The sequence below is a fragment of the Brassica rapa genome, chromosome A04, assembly GCF_000309985.2.
Source record: "Brassica rapa cultivar Chiifu-401-42 chromosome A04, CAAS_Brap_v3.01, whole genome shotgun sequence".
Taxonomy (NCBI): Eukaryota; Viridiplantae; Streptophyta; class Magnoliopsida; order Brassicales; family Brassicaceae; genus Brassica; species Brassica rapa.
In genome coordinates, this window is record NC_024798.2 from 17,765,106 (window position 1) to 17,783,547 (window position 18,442).

Sequence of the window (18,442 nt, forward strand, 5' to 3'; positions counted from 1 at the left end):
TAAATGAGATAATTTATTAAATTTTAAAATTAAATAAGTCCAAACTATTCAAGATTTAAATGGAGTGAGTCCCAATGAAATTAGTCTAATTTTATAAATCTTAAATTTCAGGTTTAAGAATTTTATATGGTAACAATATATCGTTATAAAATATTTGTTCCAATAAAAAAAATAAAAATACACTATATTGTTATAAAACTCTTTCAAAAAAGTATAATGTTATAGGTATCGAAAAAATAGTAACAAAACAATATTAGATATTAACTAAATGATGATAATTCTAGCTAAATGGTAACAAGCGCATATTTATATATGAAATATTCACAAAAAAAGTATTGTTACCATCATTTGAGAAATGGTAACAAGCACAAGTCAGTCAAATTAATTAATTAATCAAAATTGGATTACAATAATTTAAAACTCTTTTTTGAATAAAACTTGCAAACTCAAATATAATTAAAATAATATATTGTACAATGGAAAAGCCAAATAATAGTTAGATCCACATATACAAGAAAATATGAAATATGAACTTATAATATTTAAGACAATAGATTATAATGATATGAATTAAATTAGATTTACATATTGAAAAAAACGCGGATTAAAATCTAGTATTCATTTAAAGTGATATCACTGATATGTGATGTCTACAATCGCATACCAATGATTATTGCCACACCGTTGAAGTCACATTAGTTCTGGTTATAACTATCGAAAGCAAGATAATTCTGCTCAACTCAATCAAATTATCATTTTAGGTGTGTTTCCGTGGGTCTCTCGTGAATGAATCAAAGGTATTAGTGGGACATTATGTTACTTTGATTGTCACGGGGGACCTCTTAAATCATTTTCCAGCAATTCTCACATGCTTCCATCTGTTCCTTTATTTATTTTGTCATAATTTGACAAAAACACTACTTCTATTATAAGATATGGACAGCATTCGACAGGTAACCTTGGCTATTTTTTCCCTAATTGGTTCTGTTTTGTTCATTAGTATTTTCAAAGTAGTGAGTGAATTTCACAGGAGTAGTCACATGTAAGGGAAAGATTATTTCACGTTTCTTTTGGTGACATTTTGAAAGATGTTTTCGAAAATGAAACTGAAGCTTAAGCATGACTTTTCGAAAGATATTACTTTTTCTCACTCCGAATCGTCTGTTACTTTACGCATATTTGTTTATTCTTTGCAGTTGATTCTTTTGTAGATTTTTGAGAATCGAGAGAAACAACAAAGCACATATTATCCCATTAAGTTGGATTATGTATCACATATCCTCTATATATCATTTGAGAAGTGACATAAAACATTCATAATGTATGTGACAACTAACAAAGCTTTTCTTTATAGGAATTATTTTAATGGGCTCAAGAATCTTTTCGGAAAGAATCCATGAAAACGATCTGTATTGCAAGCAATTAATTTAGTTAGTCACTTTTTTTTTGAACGAAAAAAAAAAAAGTGATAGACAATTTAGTTAGTCACAAGAAATGTTTTTAAAGTTAGTGAGAAAATGAAACACTGGAAGTGTGGATGAATCCAAGAAGTCGGTGGTTGAATAGCATTTGGCTTTCAAAATCTTTGACAGCAAGATAGGTCTAGTTTTATGTAGTCGACCCATCCTTATTATATTATTCATGTAGAGCAATGTTTAATTGTTAAATGGTTATAAGTGGCTTATCATTGTTCAACTCGGACCTCTGCGATCGCTTAGTTCGAACCACCAGAAACTGATGACCACCATTGTTCAGTCCTTACGTACTGATTATATATATCTTATTTTGGATCGAGTTCTTAACATTTCCCAACCAAGCATGATTACAGTGATAGACATGTTCAATGGGGTTTCATTGGGTTTCTATTAATAAAAAGTACTCTAGTAATTTTTTTTTTTTTTGTCTGGTTGATTATGATATTACAAATTATGAGAAACATTAAATAGACGATATTACAGCCGGCAATTCTACTTGCCTTATGAGGATTCACGCCAGACTGCATCACCCTGAGTAGCCCTATGAGATCCATTCCTGACGGTAGTCCTTGCACCTTGCTGAAGATATCTTGTAAGTATTTTCTCTAATCTTCTGCATAATTCGTCTTCTCCGAAAACTGAAAACCCAGATCTCTTCCTGTAGAAATTGCGTTGTCTGGGGTTTGAACTCCAGACCTAGGTGTAAAAGCCTTTAAACCTTGACCATTAGGCCACGGTGCTTCTACACTCTAGTAATTTAAATGGAGAAGAGAAGGAAAAATACAGTTTCAGATATAAAAATATCATGAGAAATTTCTTTCACATTTGTCACTCACGAATTGGTTTAAATACAAAAAAAAAATCTAATTATTGAATTATACTATATTTAAACATTATTATTTAATAATCTTTTAATTTTTCAACTATTGGAGATGCTCTTAAATTTTATCATTAAATTTTTAATAGATTTTTTTCTTTGAATAAATACATGTCTTACCAATTACGTCAAGACCATGCAAGACGTACAGAACAATACAAATACATTACAAATGTTGCTCAAAATATGCGATGTGGATTAAACCGCACCTCAACAATACATAATCAAATAATCAAAGACACTTTATAATATTGTATACCACTTTTGATATACGCACTTTCCATTTGAATTAGTCTATGTGTAAAATATATAACAAAAACACTTACGCAACTGGATAAAAAGCATATTGGGCTACACCACACATGCCTTGAGGCCAAGCCACGTCTCTGCGGATCCTTATATAACCATTTTCTCCCCAAGTTTCACCCCAAGAGTTCTTAGCGAGCCAGTATTTGGTCCCGTCCTCGCTCACTCCATACCCAACAAACGTCACTGCATGATTCGAGCTAGTCCCACAAGGCCCGTCATATACTCCCCCTGAGTAATGCATGAACCCGTCCCCACTTGCGTCCATGGAAACAGAGACGGGTTGCCCAGATACGGCCTCGAGCAAGGCCTGCTCGTTGTTGCTAGGGACGGATTGGAAACCGCTGATCCGTGCAGCAGGTATTGCATTGGACCGGCATCTCCCATCTGATCCTTGGTAAGAGTAAGACTTCTCCGAAGCGATGCCTCGGTTTTGGATTATATAGTTGAAAGCATCCGACATTATCCCACCGTTGCAGCCTTGGTCGTACACTCTGTCGCAGTCTAGAAGCTGTTGTTAGGACAAAGACACGAGCTTCCCGTGGGCGATCTTAGTCACACCTTCCACTGCTGCTACAGATGAAAACGCCCAGCAACATCCTGTACATATATAAACCCTCTTATCAATTAGATGCTCTCATAGAAGGAACAACTATATTCTCTTTAGACATAAACTTACTTGGACATCAAGTTATAATTAATATTTTGGTGCAATTATAATTTGCATTTTGCATTGCATCCATGTTAAATTATACGATTTTTTTACATTTTTTTAGTTGTTCTAAATTATGTATAATTCTATAGAAAAGAAGCATTACCGCATTGGCCTTGGTATTTGACCGGAGTGACAGCTCCTTCACTCCTCCAGTCCTTGCTCTCGGCTGCTACATCACTGACGTTCCAATACCTAGACGACAACGTTTTGTCGACCACCTTGGATGGGGAAATTCGAGTTATGTTCTTCAGTCCAGTGTGTGTTGCTAGGAACTCCTCGTTGGTCCAATCCGCGAATGCATTGACACTAAGCGTGTAGCTCTTGTTCGCTTTTTCGTTGAAGTTCTCAACGAACTTCAAGTTCTTTTTAAACACATCGCGTCTCATCTGTTTCTCGAGCTCATCGTGGTAAACACGAGAAAATCGAGACATCCATTGCTCATGTTTATCAACCATCGACGGCACATGGAAGGTCACAGTACGAGACGTAGCTTGAGAGATTCTGAAACTTGTGAAAAGAATGGTCAAAAGAGTGACCAAGACTATGATCATTGTCATTTTGCTTTTTGAGATTGGAGAGAATAGAAGGAAGAGTATGCTTTTTTTTTTGTGGTTATGATTAGTGGTGGTGGAGGAGTGAGGATAGATGGAAGAGTATTTATAGATTTAGGATTAAACAATGAGATATCCAATCATATGTAAGAAAATGCAAGTTGACTTGAATCCATTTGATGTGATGTTAATACTTTGCATTACTTGCGCCGTAATGTCTGGAAGAAAAACTTCCCCATTTGTATATCTTATATGTTTAACTTCCTTATTTGTATTCTGGTTCATTTTGTGATTTTGATATATCTGGTCCGAATATATGTTAAACTGAAATTGGAATTGAAAACCCCTTTGTGCTACCTATTGTATATAATCAAAATTAAATTAAACGAATTTAAAAACACGACCACCAGTGTTCCATGCACATGCACTCTAAAAAGTGTTGATTAAGTGGAAGTTTGTTTGCGCTTAGAGGTCACATGTTCCCGAGATAACGATTCTACATTCTAAATGGCACACAAAACTCCGCCGAAACAATATGAATAATTTAGATAAATTTTTTGATATGCAACAATGTTATATCAAAATTTTGGAGTAGTATAGTATTATCTTTTTAAACTCTTATAAATGTATGAATTGTGGAATGTTTGATGATATGGAAGACATAGTGTATTTATAGCTTGACACTGCTTAAACGATTCTCTATTTGCAGAAACTGATTTTTATCGGTTTATGTAATAATTTAAGCAGTGTTGAGCTGCATATATTAGAAATACCTTTTTTCCGGCTTCTTATATTTTATATTTTTCTAAATGAGTGGGAGGAGAAACGTATTTCCCCACTTGGAGTTCCGTTTCGCTTGTACTTTGAGCAAATTCCACAAAATAATGGATTATGCTTTAAAAAAAAAATAGTACTATAGGACTTGGAATAATGAATAACACCCGTAGTTTTGAGCCGAATCCAAAAACGCAAAAATTTACAAATGTTTTCTTTTCTACAACACGAGTTCACCATGATCTTGGTCCAATGTTATTTCAAGAATTTCACCAAGTAATATTAATTTTGGTTAGGACCCTCGACACCATAGTGTATATAACAAGAATAGTTTATGTTAAAAAGATAAAATTAAGTATAATGCATTTTTTTCTAAACATGTACATTTCTTTTTTGGCCTGTACTTTTCATATTTTGTAATAAATTCTGTTAGAAAGTTACTTGTTTATATTATTTATCCGCAAGCAAGCACAAATTGTCTTAGACATTATAATATATGCAAGCAATGAAAGGAGCAATAGAGCATGGGCTCAAATGGGTGCGTCATATTCATGCTACAAGTCAATTTTTTGATTTATTTATGTCTCTCAACTTGGCTAACATGAGTCACGTATTAAAACGACAAAAAGTATTGCATTAAAAGTTAAAACTAACAAACACAAAAGATGAAAAAGTTTTGTATTTGGCCTCTTACCAGTAAAAATCAAGAAATTGGCTTCTCCTTCAAGTTTCACTTTGTGCCTTAGAGTTTGTAAATTTATCAGTGTAAAGGTTTACCCAAATCACTTAGCGATGAGTTATTTAGCATACTAATACTAGTTTTGGATGATACAATTAGATCGGAGACTCGGAGTGTTCACACATTGTTGGATGCCTCAGAGACTTTCTATTTACTTAGAGCTACTGAAATGAAAGTTGACGATCCATAAAAGTTGGATGCCTCAGAGACTTTCTATTTACTTAGAGCTACTGAAATGAAAGTTGACGATCCAATAAAGCTGGATGCCTCAGAGACTTTCTATTTACTTAGAGCTACTGAAATGAAAGTTGACGATCCATAAAAGTTGACGATCCATAACCTTATATATTAATCCCTTTTACCAAAAAAAAAAAATATTAATCCCCCAAGGGATGAAAATGTAGAGTCACTAAAAAAACTAGTTTCATTTTCTTTTTATCATCTCACAAGTAAAGAGGAAAGAACTATCTCTCGACTAAAAAAACTATTTACTACACTAAACTGGCTAGTATGAGCTTGGGGTTGAACAAGATATCGTGATTCATTCACCAATAGCATTCATCCATTAATCTCTGAAACAGAGTGAAATCACCAGTGAGTGTTTATTGTATACATGTACTTGAAATCAAGTGAAGGAGACAAATACATGTGTTCAACAATTTATAATGTATCGTCGTTTTTATGTAACTTTTTGTTTCAGTAGACATAGACTCAAAGGCTCCAAATGTACCGTTGTCACCATGCTCTTCAAAAAAAAAACACTCTGTTTTGGGTATTTGTTCTACCGAACAACTGATGATCCAACTCCTAGAGAATATGATCACTGTTAAGTAACATTAACAACAACAAAAAATCAGATTCTGGACAGATTTGTGGCACCCTAGGGGGCGACTGATTGACCTAGCGGGTGAAATAGGGACTCAGAGACTGGGTATTGAAAGAAGTGCTAGAATCTGTGATGTGCTAGTCGATGGTGAGTGGAGATTTCGTAGATGTCGTGACCATTTCCTTCAAGATCTGGTTCATGACATTCGAGAGCTCCCACTAAATTTGACTGCAAACGTGCCTGACGGGGTGTTATGGAGAGATGGAGACGACACCTATAGCAGCAGGTTTAACTCCAAGAACACTTGGAATAATATTAGAAAGAAGAAGGATCAAGTAATGTGGAGTCGGCTGATTTGGTTTCAGCAAGGAGTGCCGAGATTTGCTTTCATAACGTGGTTGGCTGTAAGAGACAGGCTATCAACTGGACATCGCACTGCACAGTGGGGTCATGCACAATATTGTCTCTACTGTGGGGAGCCAGACGAAACCCGAGACCACCTATTCTTTGCTTGTCCGTACACATTCACACTTTGGCTCAAGGTTACAGGAAACTTATTTGGCATGGACCCGGATCCTGATTGGGATACTACCATCACGAGGCTCTTGACAGGTCACTATGATCGGCTTACATTTATTCTGCTCAGACTTGTGCTGCAGGTTACTGTCTACTACATTTGGAGAGAACGGAATGAGAGACTCCACAACCATGTTTCAAAGCCGGTTGAGCATATTGCTAGACTGGTAGACAATAACGTCTACGCGTTATTACTTAAGGCCAAGGTTGCAAGGTCTGATGCAAAAGTGGTTTGGAGCTCATGATACTTAGTTTGGCTGTTTACTCACATTATTCAGTTGTAACCACATAGGCTTGTACATATATTCTTTCTTGTATGATCAATAAATTTGAAATTTCATAAAAAAAAAAAATAACAAAAAATCATTGGTCTGGTATCATCATAGCTCTACAATATTATTTGGTAAGTTAAGTTTTTATATGTTGCGTTCATTAAGAACTTAGTTTGATGGTCAATTAAAAAGATACTAGTCTTTAATAAATTAAAATATTACATGTAATTGACTTATTCGTATGCTCCTTATACGGTTCAAGTAATATTTCCTTTTCAGTTCCTCCTCCTTGGTTGGCGGATTATTTGTATGCTCCTTATACGGTTTAAGTAATAAAGTTATCAATACTATTAAATTAGGATCATGACCCATTGATATATGTTGTGTCCAACTATTTAGTCTTGGTGTATTAGGCACTGGATCCACCTATCAATATATATTCTGTTCGTATATTTGTTCACTTTTTGATAATATACGAGATTTTATTTCCTCAGTAAGCGGAATCCACCCCCACTACTCCGGATACATAGTGACGGTTACAATATATATAAATGAATATACATAACACATAGGTTTACCAGGTTTATAAGTTATATGCAGTTTGTACAAACCCAAATTTAATAAATGGATATAAGTACGAGGCCTGTAAATTATATGGAGTTTTTACAAACCCAAAGTAAATATATATGTTTTCAAATACACTGTTCGATCACATTATTATTTAGGGATAAATACATGTGATGTTTCAAAATATATTTACTGATGTTACATTTTCATAAATAATATTCCATCACAAAAAAATAACGGAAACTTGGACAATGATAAATTTTATCCGCCCTTTGAAATTCCATCACATATTATATTTTCTTATTAATGTAGTTACGATTATATTTATTACTCGTGAAATGGATTATTAATGACATTAAATTTTTATAAGTGGACTTTGAATAGAAATTAATATTCATATAAACTCATTTAGTTTAACAGGTTCTAAATAGGCTATTCGACTAAAAATATTTATTAAATGTGATTTAATTTAAAGTTAGTGAAGACCATATTAACTCATTTACATATATATATATATATATATATATAATAGAAATATTAAAAATTAAAATTTTCAAACATTTTTAAAAAAAGTTATTCGGTTTTCGGTGCGGGTTGGATTTGATATTAGTATTCGGATATAACAGTATAAGAGCCATTCGAGTATATAGGCCAGGTCTAACAGAGTATGAGATTTTGATTTTTGGGTCGATTCCAAGTCGGTTTTTTGGATAAATATTCTTGACTAATTTTGTTATGTAACTATTAAGAAAATATAATATGTTGCAAATTTTAGGAATAAACTTTTAAAATAACTTCTAAAATGCATATGAGACAAGTGTATAAATTAAATTAATATTAAACATGATATGATTACAAAATAACACAAATATAAAAATTAAATTTTTCAAAAAATTAAAACAAAAAATATACCCGTCCTTTAAAGGACGGGTCAGAATCTAGTGTGTTGTTAAAAAAACTTCCTAATTCTTTATTTTTAATGGAGTAGATGACATTCTTCTGGGCAAGCCTTTGGGCCGGCCCATTTTCTGTTCTGTAATAACAAAAACGAAAAATCTTGTTAGGTAAAACTTGATTAGGGTTTGAATATATAGCTTATATCATTGTGACTCAATATTGTTCCGTTCACAGATTTTTATAGGAGAAGCATATTATCTGGTTGAATATGGGAAATATCAATGAGTTATGTGACGATTTGCTGGTGAAGATTTTGCTACAAATCCCGACAGAAGAGGTTGTCGCGACGTCGCTTTTGTCCAGACGATGGCGTTCCGTCTGGAAACTCGTTCCAAAGCTTGATTTTCGTGACTATTCATACAAATATCACGCCACATCCGCCGTGCCTTCAGAGTTCATCGACCAGTTCTTGGAGCGAAACGTAGCCCCTGCTCTAGAAACTCTCCATCTCAACCTTTATCATCTCCGAGATTACTCCCCTGAATCCTTCGAAAAATGGGTTAACGTCGCGGTTGCTCGCAACGTTCTCGATCTTAACCTTCTCTACTGCCTTCACTGCCGTTACCCTATACGCTTTCCCACGAGCCTGTACACGCACGAAACCCTAGTGGTGTTACGCCTCCGAGGAACGATCATCGACGACGTTCCTTCGAAAACACGTCTCCGGAGCCTCAAGACCTTGTCTCTTCGAGATATAAGCTTCTCTAGCGATCAAACCGTTGATAGGTTTTTGTCTTGCTTCCCTGTTCTCGAAACATTGGTCGTACGTGGGTGGATAGCCAGCAACGTGAAGACGTATTCGATTCGCGTGGCGTCGCTGCGGAGCTTGGACGTGGAGGAGTTAGTAGGTGGTTATGCTGATCCGAGATATGATCATGGATACGTGATCGACGCTCCTCGTTTGAAGTTTTTGCATATGGTTGACCATTTTAGCGGGTTTTGTTCGTTGGTGAACGTCCCTGAGGAACTGGAAGCGGAGATCCATCTTAGGTTTTGTGATTCTGACAAGCTTCTGGGATCTCTTACCTCAGCGAAACAGCTTTCCTTGTGTTTAAAACCACAAATGGTAAAAAAAAATTCTATATGTTTTTAGTTTCTGCCACTTTACTTATGTGCTGATGACACGACACTTTTTGGCTAGGATTCATGTCTAAAAGGCGACTTTGATCAGCTCGTGTTTCTAGAGCTTTGTGTCATGTGCTCCTTAGATTGGTTGAATGTTATCCTCAAACATTCTCCTAAACTCCGAGCTCTCAGGCTCTCGAGAACGGTAAGTTTATATACGGTCTTAATTATAACCTGGTTGATGTTAAGTCTTCAATATTTAGTTTACAACTTTTTTTGTTTGTTTGTTTGTTTTTCAGAGACACAGCTGCCAGAATTCTAGAAATGTCCGAACTAACTGGGAGCGACCGATTTGTATTCCTGAATGTTTGACGTCCAGTCTCGAAACTGTGGAGTGGATTGCATATGAAGGAACAGAAGAAGAGGAAAATGTGGTGAAGTATTTGTTAGAGAATGGGAACCTTTGCTTTAAAAAGCGTTGGCGCAAGGCTGTTTATGGCAAGTTCAGTTATGAAATTCTTAGATTGGGGCGAGGCTAGCTCAGGCGACGGAGATACCACCTTTGTGCACTTTTGAAGATCAAAGCGAGTGGCACAAAAAGCGCAAGAGACCATAGCCTTTTTTTTAATTCTCAAATAAACCCTGCTTTTTAATTTAAGGTTTGCACCTCACTTTTTAATTCAGTTTTATTTTTAAGAGTCTAGTACAGTATGTCTCTTTGCCTTTAAATCTCTTCTTTTTCAACATAATATGTTCTCATCTGATTCTATCTCTTTCATACATACATACTATTGTGTAGTGAGATTAACTCTGGTCTCTGTCACTTAATTAAATATGCATGACTTGAAGAAAATGAAGAAGCATAGTAGTATATATAATTTTATTCCGTAATACGAATCCACTTTAAAGGTAACAATTTTCGGGCTCAAATTCCGTACTGAACATTTTTCTGTTTTTTTTTAAATCAAAATAACTTTGTTTAATTTCTGACTAACTTATGTTATGGTCAATATCGATGTGGGTATATTAAAAAAATCAGATTATTTTTCAAATTATAACCGAATTGATATCGCATTTAGCACTGACCATTTATTTGGATCGTATTTAATACAACTGAAACTGTTAAACTCAAAATAGACTCTTTTCTGTTAACAAATATCATCCATTGTCATGAGATTCTTCTTTCTAAAATAAATTATTAGTTAGCTAATTATATATTGCTTTAGATATCACTATCTATCAAAATAAGTTTTTAGCATATCATACAAATCCTAGGTAAATATTTTTAGCTAATTAAAAGAGTGAAGAAGTCTGTTCAGAGCATCTCCAATGTATAACTCCATTTTTTCCTCCAAAATAGAGTAAAAGTGAAATTGGAGTAAAATTGCTTCAACCCTACTATATTTTCTACTCCATAATGGAGTGATGAACAAACTAAAAATAGATTACTCCATTTATAAAGTAAATTTCATTATGGAGTGAGATATGAAGTTGAGTTGGAGCATTACTTATTTCATATTTATTTTTACTCCATTCTAAAAAACAAAAATGGAGTACGGATGGAAATACCTTCAGTAAAAAATTATATTGTGGATGACAAAAAAAAAACAAAAAAAAAATTATATTGTGTAGAGTAATAAAACAACTACCACTAATCAGCTTTGATTGATTGACAAATACTAAATTAACTATCTCGACAGCCTGTATGTACCCAAGAGCGACCAAATTCACCACGTTCTTCAACGGGTTTAAAGGAAGACAACCACTCAACCCCAAAACCAAAAACAATAATTTTTTTTTGTCAACTACCAAAAACAATAATATTTAACAAAGAAAAATTAATACTCAGTAAATTAAAATCAACACGGCTCACCGTCAGAAAAGCACCGGAGCCGCTTAAGGGAAAAATCATGTCGGAAACCGCCGCGAGCAGCGGCTGCCGAATGCAACTCATGGGAAAGCAAGCCATTAATAAGCTCGACATGGTGAGCCTCATTTCCATCCCCAAGCATACCGACAACAACACGGGCCAGTGGTTTTGTTTTCCGACGACCGGCACCAACAGGAACGTTCCGGAGTGCGCCACCGGCGGTCCAGTAACGGTGGCAGCTTTTCCAAAAGTGCCGAGGCTGATTAGCGTTGTAGTTGTTGAAGTAACAGAACTTTGTCTCCATGCTCTTGCATCTCGGACATGCTATGATCTTGTCCGGACGCTTCTCCACCGTCGGATCAGATAATGAGGATGATCTGACTGTGGGATCCGACGGTTGTTTCTCATCTTCGTTTTTGATCTTGTGAGTGATATTGACGTTACATGCAATGGTTTTGCCAAAGAGTTTGATCCCTTGCAAATCTTGTGTCGCCATGATAATGTGGAGAGCGGTGAAGATAGCTTATAGAAAGGCTGTTGCAGCTAAGAACGAGCAAGGACAGTTTTATAGGAAGATGATCGATATAACTTTGTAGTTAGGATTGGAGTAGAAAAAGGAGATAAAGTAGTTGAGAGTAGCGATTAAATATTCATTGTTTAAAAGACTAAGAGCACCCCGATTAGTGAACCCCATGAAAAGAGTTCACAAAGTATTTTTTTTTATTATTTTTTTTATTATTTTTTTTTATTTTTGTTTAAAAAATAAAAAAAATTAATTAATCAGACTAATGGCATGCCGCCACGTGCCGTGGGACCCGCGTTACAGTGATGAACCAGGTTCACTGGGAAAAGGTGGAGAGAGACAAGTTCATCACTATTCATTATTTTAATATTTTTTTTTTTTGGAGTCTGTGTGAACCCCCTATAAGTTCACTAATGGGGATGCTCTAAACATATATTAGGCGCATTCATCGCTTTTTCATTATAGCTTATTTAACATCAGTACAGTACAGACGAAGCTATAAATTTTTCGTTTTAAATCCATAAAGTCCGTAAAACATGAGCGTAAAAGTCTTATCAACTCTTTTTTTCTTTTTTGTTTGTCAACTTAGAGCATATTTGATGGAAGTTCCTAGGGTATGAAATTTTTAACGGAATATAAAAATCTGTCTTTTAGTTTTAATTAAAAAAACTAAGAATCAGTTCTTAATAAGATATTTAAGAACCGATTTTTAGGTTTTTAATTAAAAGTTAAAAGACGGATTCTTATATTTCACTAAAAATTTCACTCTAAGAATTAGGGATAAAAAAACATGCTTTTGCTCTATTTTGACGAGTATGCATGCAAAAAAAAAACGAATATGCATGCATTTGTGTGTTATGAATAAATATAAAATATACAATTAATTCCGTGATAATTTTTAGACTAGTGGATGCTTGAACTGTTGTACATGATCCAACCATGGATAACGCTATTTGTTTTGAAAGAGATTGCACATCCATGATTTGAATTTGAGTGTGGTTTCTGGTTTGTTCATAGATTATTAACGAACTAGAGATGTTGGGTATCGAAAGAACAAAACTTAGGTTCACCCCCTAGGGTGAACCTTTAAATTCACCTCACCTCTAAGAACCAATCATAATGCCACATAGATTAATGGATAAAAACAATTAAATAATTTTTTAAAAATCAAAATAGTTAAAAATAATAATAATAACGCTAATTTTAACGACGTTAAAAACGCCAACTAAACCCTAAATCCAAACCGTAACCTTAAACCCGAAACTCTAAACACTAAACCTGAACTCTATACCCTAAAACCCAAACTTAAACCCAAACCCTATACCCTAAATCCAAACCGTAACCTTAAACCCTAAACTCTAAACCTTAAACCCAAACTCTAAACCTTAAACCCAAACCTAAACCCTAAACCCAAATCCTATACCCTAAATATAAACCCTGTACGTTAAAACCTAAACCCTAAACCCAAATACTATACCCTAAAATCCGAACCTAAATCCAAACCATATACTCTAAATCCAAACCATATACTCTAAATCCAAACCCTATACCTTAAAACCTAAACCCTAAACCCTAAACCCAAACTATATACCCTAAATTCAAACTCTAGATCCTAAATTCTAAACCCTAAACCCTAGACCTTAAATCCTAAACCCAAACCTTAAATCTTAAATTTAAACCATAAACCATAAATCCAAACCCTATATCCTAAACTCAAATCCTAGACCCTAAATCTAAATTGTAAATCCTATACCTAAATCCAAAACTAAAATATTTAGATTAATGTTGATATTGTTCTTTTAGAATTTAAGGTTTGGATTTAGAATCTACAATTTAAGTTCATGATTTAGGGTATAGAATTGGGTTTAGGGTTTAAGGTTAAATTTAGGGTCTAATGTTTGGGTTTAGGATTTAAGATCTAGGGTTTATAGTTTAGGGTTTAGAGTTTGGGTTTAGGGTATAGAGTTTGGATCTAGGGTTTAGGTTTTAAGGTATAGGGTTTGGATTTAGAGTATAGGGTTCGGGTTTAGGGTATAGAATTTGGGTTTTGGGTTTTGGGTTTTGGGTTTAGGGTTTAGGTTTTAGGGTATATGGTTTGGATTTAGGGTATAGGTTTGGGTTTAGGGTTTAGGTTTGGGTTTTAGGGTATAGAGTTCGGGTTTAGATTTAGGATTTAGAGTTTAGGTTTGGATTTAGGGTTTAGTTAAGGTTTTTAATATCGTAAAGTTGACGTTATTATTATTATTTTTTAATTATTTTAGTTTTTAAAAAATTATTTAATTGTTTTTATCCATTAATCTATGTGGCATTATGATTGGTTATTAGAGGTGAGGTGAATTTAAAGGTTCACCCTAGGGGGTGAACTCACCCCTAAGTTTTGTTCGTATCGAAATATGTATCCATTTTTTCTTTTCTTTTTGTACATCCTTTTTCTTTAAATTGAAACTAAATGTCAAAACTAATCATAAACGAGCAATGCAGTAAATTACGGAAATGTGATGATGAAAAGGAAAATAAAATGGTGTGATATTTGATTAATATGATTTCGAAGTGCACGAGTTACGAGCTCCACTTTTGTAGCACTTTAAATAATCTACTACTATTACCATTAGGTTTGCAGCAATGCAAATCTCTAGACACCTAGAAGTCTTGCCCCCATGCTTATTTTCTTTTCAAAATTGGATGTGTTTGCGTATGAACAAACCCGATTTATATATTTCCTTAGTATTTTACTACTACGGTCTCAAAGAAAAAAGACAAAGAATATTTTATAATATAATTTTTTTCAAAATTATTATTTCCTTCAGTGTTCTTTATAGTAACAATTTACTTATTGTTAATTAGAATTGAATTTGTTGAATGAATGAATTCAGTTTTATTTTCTTGAATGTGACCATGGAGCTTTTATAGGGTATTCATTCAATATTGATGAGAAACATCCCACATCGGATATATAAGAATTAATCTACTACTATATAAAGGGTTAGGGCCAATCCATTAATTGCCAATTGGTTTTAAGTTGGAAGCTCATAATAAACCCGAATCTAACATGGTATCAGAGCGATAAGATCCTTTGACCTAAACTACAACTACTACTACTATACCGATGTTGGGCCCTCTGTGGATGTTATTCCCACATTGTCCACGCTTCAGACCTAGATGTCTGAGCGTGAGGGAAGGTATTGATGAGAAACATCCCACATCGGATATATAAGAATTAATCTACTACTATATAAAGGGTTAGGGCCAATCCACTAATTGCCAATTGATTTTAAGTTGGAAGCTCATAATAAACCCGAATCTAACATTCAACAAATTCAATTCTAATTAACAATAAGTAGGGGTATGAGCTTTTTTGGACGGCTCCATGGAGCTTCTATAATAGTTTTTTTGAATGTAGAATTTAATAAGACAAAGCCGTCCAAAAGAAAAGAAAAATAGGGATATGAGCTTTTTAAGAGACTCACGCATCGTTACCATGGAGCTTCTTGACAGAGTCCCAAGTGGTCGGAGTGCAACTATGATTCATGATTTGTTCACAGCAGACTGTATTAGTCTATATTGCCAACAACTAGATAGATATAGATTCAGTCGAGGTAACAAAATATAGAGATTTGTCTATCCAAAAAGGAACATGACTCGATACAACTCGTTAAAGTGGTTTTACTATTTGAGATTATACACGCAAAGTTCATATGGTAATTACCATATTCTATCAGTATTTTGTTTACCGTCTCTAATACTTATCATTCACACCTTTACCACCAAAATACTTATATCGCTTTGCGTTACCAATAGTATCCATCGTTCAATTAATCTATTGTCTAGTATGATTATAAAGAACCTTTTTTCTTCTATAAAGTGAACTTTTAGAAAATAATTATAAACAAGGATAGAATCTTTATTCTTTAGTGTATCGACTCAAGTGTCCAACTTATAAACTTTTAAGTTTAACTTAAATAAAGCAACAGAAAGCGAACTTCACGGCTTAGGGTTTCGAGTACTTGTATGTTACTATTAGGCCAGATCTCAGTTTGCCAACTCATGTTTTCATGTATATAACTAAATAAAAACCTTAGACTTAACTTTTGAAATTTGTAGTAGTATTGTTGACATATAAATTTCGGTTTAGTAATATAAATTCATTGACAAACGAAACATAGACAAAGGAAAAGTAAACAAACAAGTTGTACACAAAGTACAGGTCCAATTTTAACTATATACTATTATAAAATTTTGACATTGAGATTTCTGCTTTGTTCAGAAGTTTATTCCAATTTGCTTCGACAAACAAAAACAATACAGCTAGCTAACACCAGACCCTTTATGTACGACTTCTATTAATTAAAGGGATTATATCCTAATCCCATGCTGTTTTCCAAACACGGTTGAGTAACTATTACTTTGTCCCCAAACTGTAATAAGGTGATTAACGTTAACTCTCAAGAGACTCAAACAAAACATATTTATTTTGTTAGGATAACAAATCATACACTCTCTAATAAAAAAAATATTTTTATCTGGGCTTAAATATTATAACCAGTAGCTCTAATAAGAATATACATAATTGGGCTGGATCTTTTAATACAATGGGCCTTTTAGTGTTTTGGCCATCATAATGCAATTTTCCGGCGAGTTCTTAGACAGAACCAGATCAACAACGCCTACGACCAAAACAAGAGCGGGCAGAAGAAAAGAGATCAGCTCTATATTACATACATAAAGTAAGTTCATAGATTCATGTCGTGTTCTGAAATCAAATCTTCTTTTATGAATAATTCACGCGGGATAATCATTTAGTTTCGTGAATCAAGAATTTGAATCACGATTTGCTCATCACTTTGATTCTGGCTTTTTTGGATCATAAAGATGATAACTTTGGCTTAAAGTAACGTTTAGGGTTAGTGAATCTCACATGGTTACTTCTATGTGATGGTTAACTAAATGGGTTTGTGTTGATTGAAAACCAATATTTTGAAACAGATTTTGCAAAATGGGAAACACTTCCTCGATGCTGACTCAATACGACATTGAAGAAGTTCAGAGCCATTGCCAGGATCTATGTGAGATTCTCTCTCTCTGTCTCTGTCTCTTCTATTATTGATTTTTGGTACAAATCTTGTAACTGTGTGTGTTTGTTTATTGTTCAGTTGAGCAGCAGGAGATACTCTCTCTGTATCAGAGGTTTTGCCAGTTAGATAGAAACGCAAAGGGGTTTATATCTTCTGATGAGTTTCTCTCTGTCCCTGAGTTCGCCATGAACCCACTCTCTCAGAGGCTGCTTAAGATGGTTGATGGTTTGAACTTTAAGGACTTTGTTGCTTTCTTGTCTGCTTTCAGTGCCAAGGCTAGTCTTAAACAAAAGGTTAAACGTAAGTACAAATAAAATCTCTTTTTTGAGGCACATCTTCACTTTCACCTATTTTGTATATTTACTGATCATTGAAGTTTCTTGTTGTAGTGATCTTTCAAGTCTATGATTCTGACGGCAACGGGAAGGTTTCCTTTAAAGATATCATGGAAGTGTTGAGGGACTTATCGGGGACATTCATGTCTGATGAGCAAAGAGAGGTATGTATAGATATCCCTTCTAGGCATCCACCTTACAAGGGTGATTCCACTACTTTACCCATTCACAAGATTCATCAAGGTTTCACGTTTCTTGAACAGTGACTACACTAGATTTTAGTATGGTTAGGATCATGAGCATTGAATAAAACTCAGGAAACAAGTGTATTCACCACCATGTGTCTTGTGTTTTTGCTTTTGATGGTGTAGCAAGTACTGAGCCAGGTATTGAAGGAAGCAGGCTACACGAATGACTCTTTCTTAACACTGGAGGATTTCATTAAGGTATGTTTATTTGTTTGATAGGATTGTAGCATCTGAATCACAGAAGCTTGCATGCAGACATAATGTTCTGTCTTCTTCAGACCAATTTGTGGATTCTGATGCTGGATCTTATTTCTTGAATCCGAATGTGGCAGGTGTTTGGGAGTTGTAAACCAGAGATGGACGTTGAAATTCCTGTGGATTAAGGTTTTTATGAGATCACATATGGCAAAGCTCAAAATCTCATATCATGTATTTTGTCACACTTTGTTAGTAGAATAATCCCTTGTTGATTTGATCTAAATACCATGGCATGTTTTTATTAGTCCCAAGAGTGACTTCAGCTACATGTACGAATAACTTTCCTCTTAAAGCATTTTTTTCTATTGATTTAGTCGAATGAATGTAGTTGTTTTATCAGTGAACTGCACTCAAGTTGTCACTATCGCTCCATGTATCGCTTTCGCCTTCTCCATCATCGCTTGCAACAGCTTGAAACCACAAGTGTGAAAATGTT

At 34.4% G+C, this 18,442-nt stretch overlaps 3 protein-coding genes and 1 pseudogene across 4 annotated transcripts; 2 read left to right on the forward strand and 2 right to left on the reverse strand.

The window, feature by feature from the left end:
- Positions 1 to 1,057: 1,057 nt before the first annotated feature.
- Positions 1,058 to 6,910, reverse strand: LOC103865315 (annotated as a pseudogene).
- A 23-nt stretch (positions 6,911 to 6,933) lies between these two features.
- On the forward strand, positions 6,934 to 11,371 carry LOC103865316 (putative FBD-associated F-box protein At5g56430). The gene is made up of 3 exons (XM_009143112.3): positions 6,934 to 9,701; positions 9,777 to 9,905; positions 10,000 to 11,371. The coding sequence occupies exons 1-3, from the start codon at positions 8,844 to 8,846 to the stop codon at positions 10,237 to 10,239; spliced, it is 1,227 nt and encodes a 408-aa protein (XP_009141360.1). The 5' UTR covers positions 6,934 to 8,843; the 3' UTR covers positions 10,240 to 11,371.
- LOC103865317 (cyclic dof factor 4) lies at positions 10,327 to 16,481 on the reverse strand. The gene has a single exon (XM_033290439.1). It carries the CDS (start codon positions 12,064 to 12,066, stop codon positions 11,560 to 11,562), a length of 507 nt encoding a protein of 168 aa, XP_033146330.1. The 5' UTR covers positions 12,067 to 16,481; the 3' UTR covers positions 10,327 to 11,559.
- Positions 16,482 to 16,724: 243 nt separating this feature from the next.
- Positions 16,725 to 18,325, forward strand: LOC103865318 (calcineurin subunit B). Of its 2 annotated transcripts, XM_033290437.1 has the most exons (7): positions 16,739 to 16,817; positions 16,908 to 16,992; positions 17,077 to 17,156; positions 17,244 to 17,465; positions 17,555 to 17,664; positions 17,872 to 17,946; positions 18,081 to 18,325. In XM_033290437.1, exons 3-7 carry the CDS (start codon positions 17,087 to 17,089, stop codon positions 18,129 to 18,131), a joined length of 528 nt encoding a protein of 175 aa, XP_033146328.1. In that variant the 5' UTR covers positions 16,739 to 16,817; positions 16,908 to 16,992; positions 17,077 to 17,086; the 3' UTR covers positions 18,132 to 18,325. The 2 variants fall into 2 exon arrangements, with proteins under 2 accessions (XP_009141362.1, XP_033146328.1); XM_009143114.3 differs by lacking the exon at positions 16,908 to 16,992 and having other exon boundaries at positions 16,725 to 16,817; positions 18,081 to 18,319.
- The last annotated feature ends 117 nt before the right edge of the window (positions 18,326 to 18,442 follow it).

What these genes read in the sequence shown, in the direction of transcription:
- LOC103865316 (XM_009143112.3), top strand. Translation starts at nt 8,844, where the DNA reads ATGGGAAATATCAATGAGTTATGTGACGATTTGCTGGTGAAGATTTTG. An exon ending in TGTGTTTAAAACCACAAATG is followed by an intron (nt 9,702 to 9,776) that starts GTAAAAAAAAAT and finishes CTTTTTGGCTAG; the next exon opens with GATTCATGTCTAAAAGGCGA. An exon ending in CTCTCAGGCTCTCGAGAACG is followed by an intron (nt 9,906 to 9,999) that starts GTAAGTTTATAT and finishes TTTGTTTTTCAG; the next exon opens with AGACACAGCTGCCAGAATTC.
- LOC103865317 (XM_033290439.1), bottom strand. Translation starts at nt 12,066, where the DNA reads ATGGCGACACAAGATTTGCAAGGGATCAAACTCTTTGGCAAAACCATT.
- LOC103865318 (XM_009143114.3), top strand. Translation starts at nt 17,087, where the DNA reads ATGGGAAACACTTCCTCGATGCTGACTCAATACGACATTGAAGAAGTT. An exon ending in TGTCTGATGAGCAAAGAGAG is followed by an intron (nt 17,665 to 17,871) that starts GTATGTATAGAT and finishes TTGATGGTGTAG; the next exon opens with CAAGTACTGAGCCAGGTATT. An exon ending in CACTGGAGGATTTCATTAAG is followed by an intron (nt 17,947 to 18,080) that starts GTATGTTTATTT and finishes CGAATGTGGCAG; the next exon opens with GTGTTTGGGAGTTGTAAACC.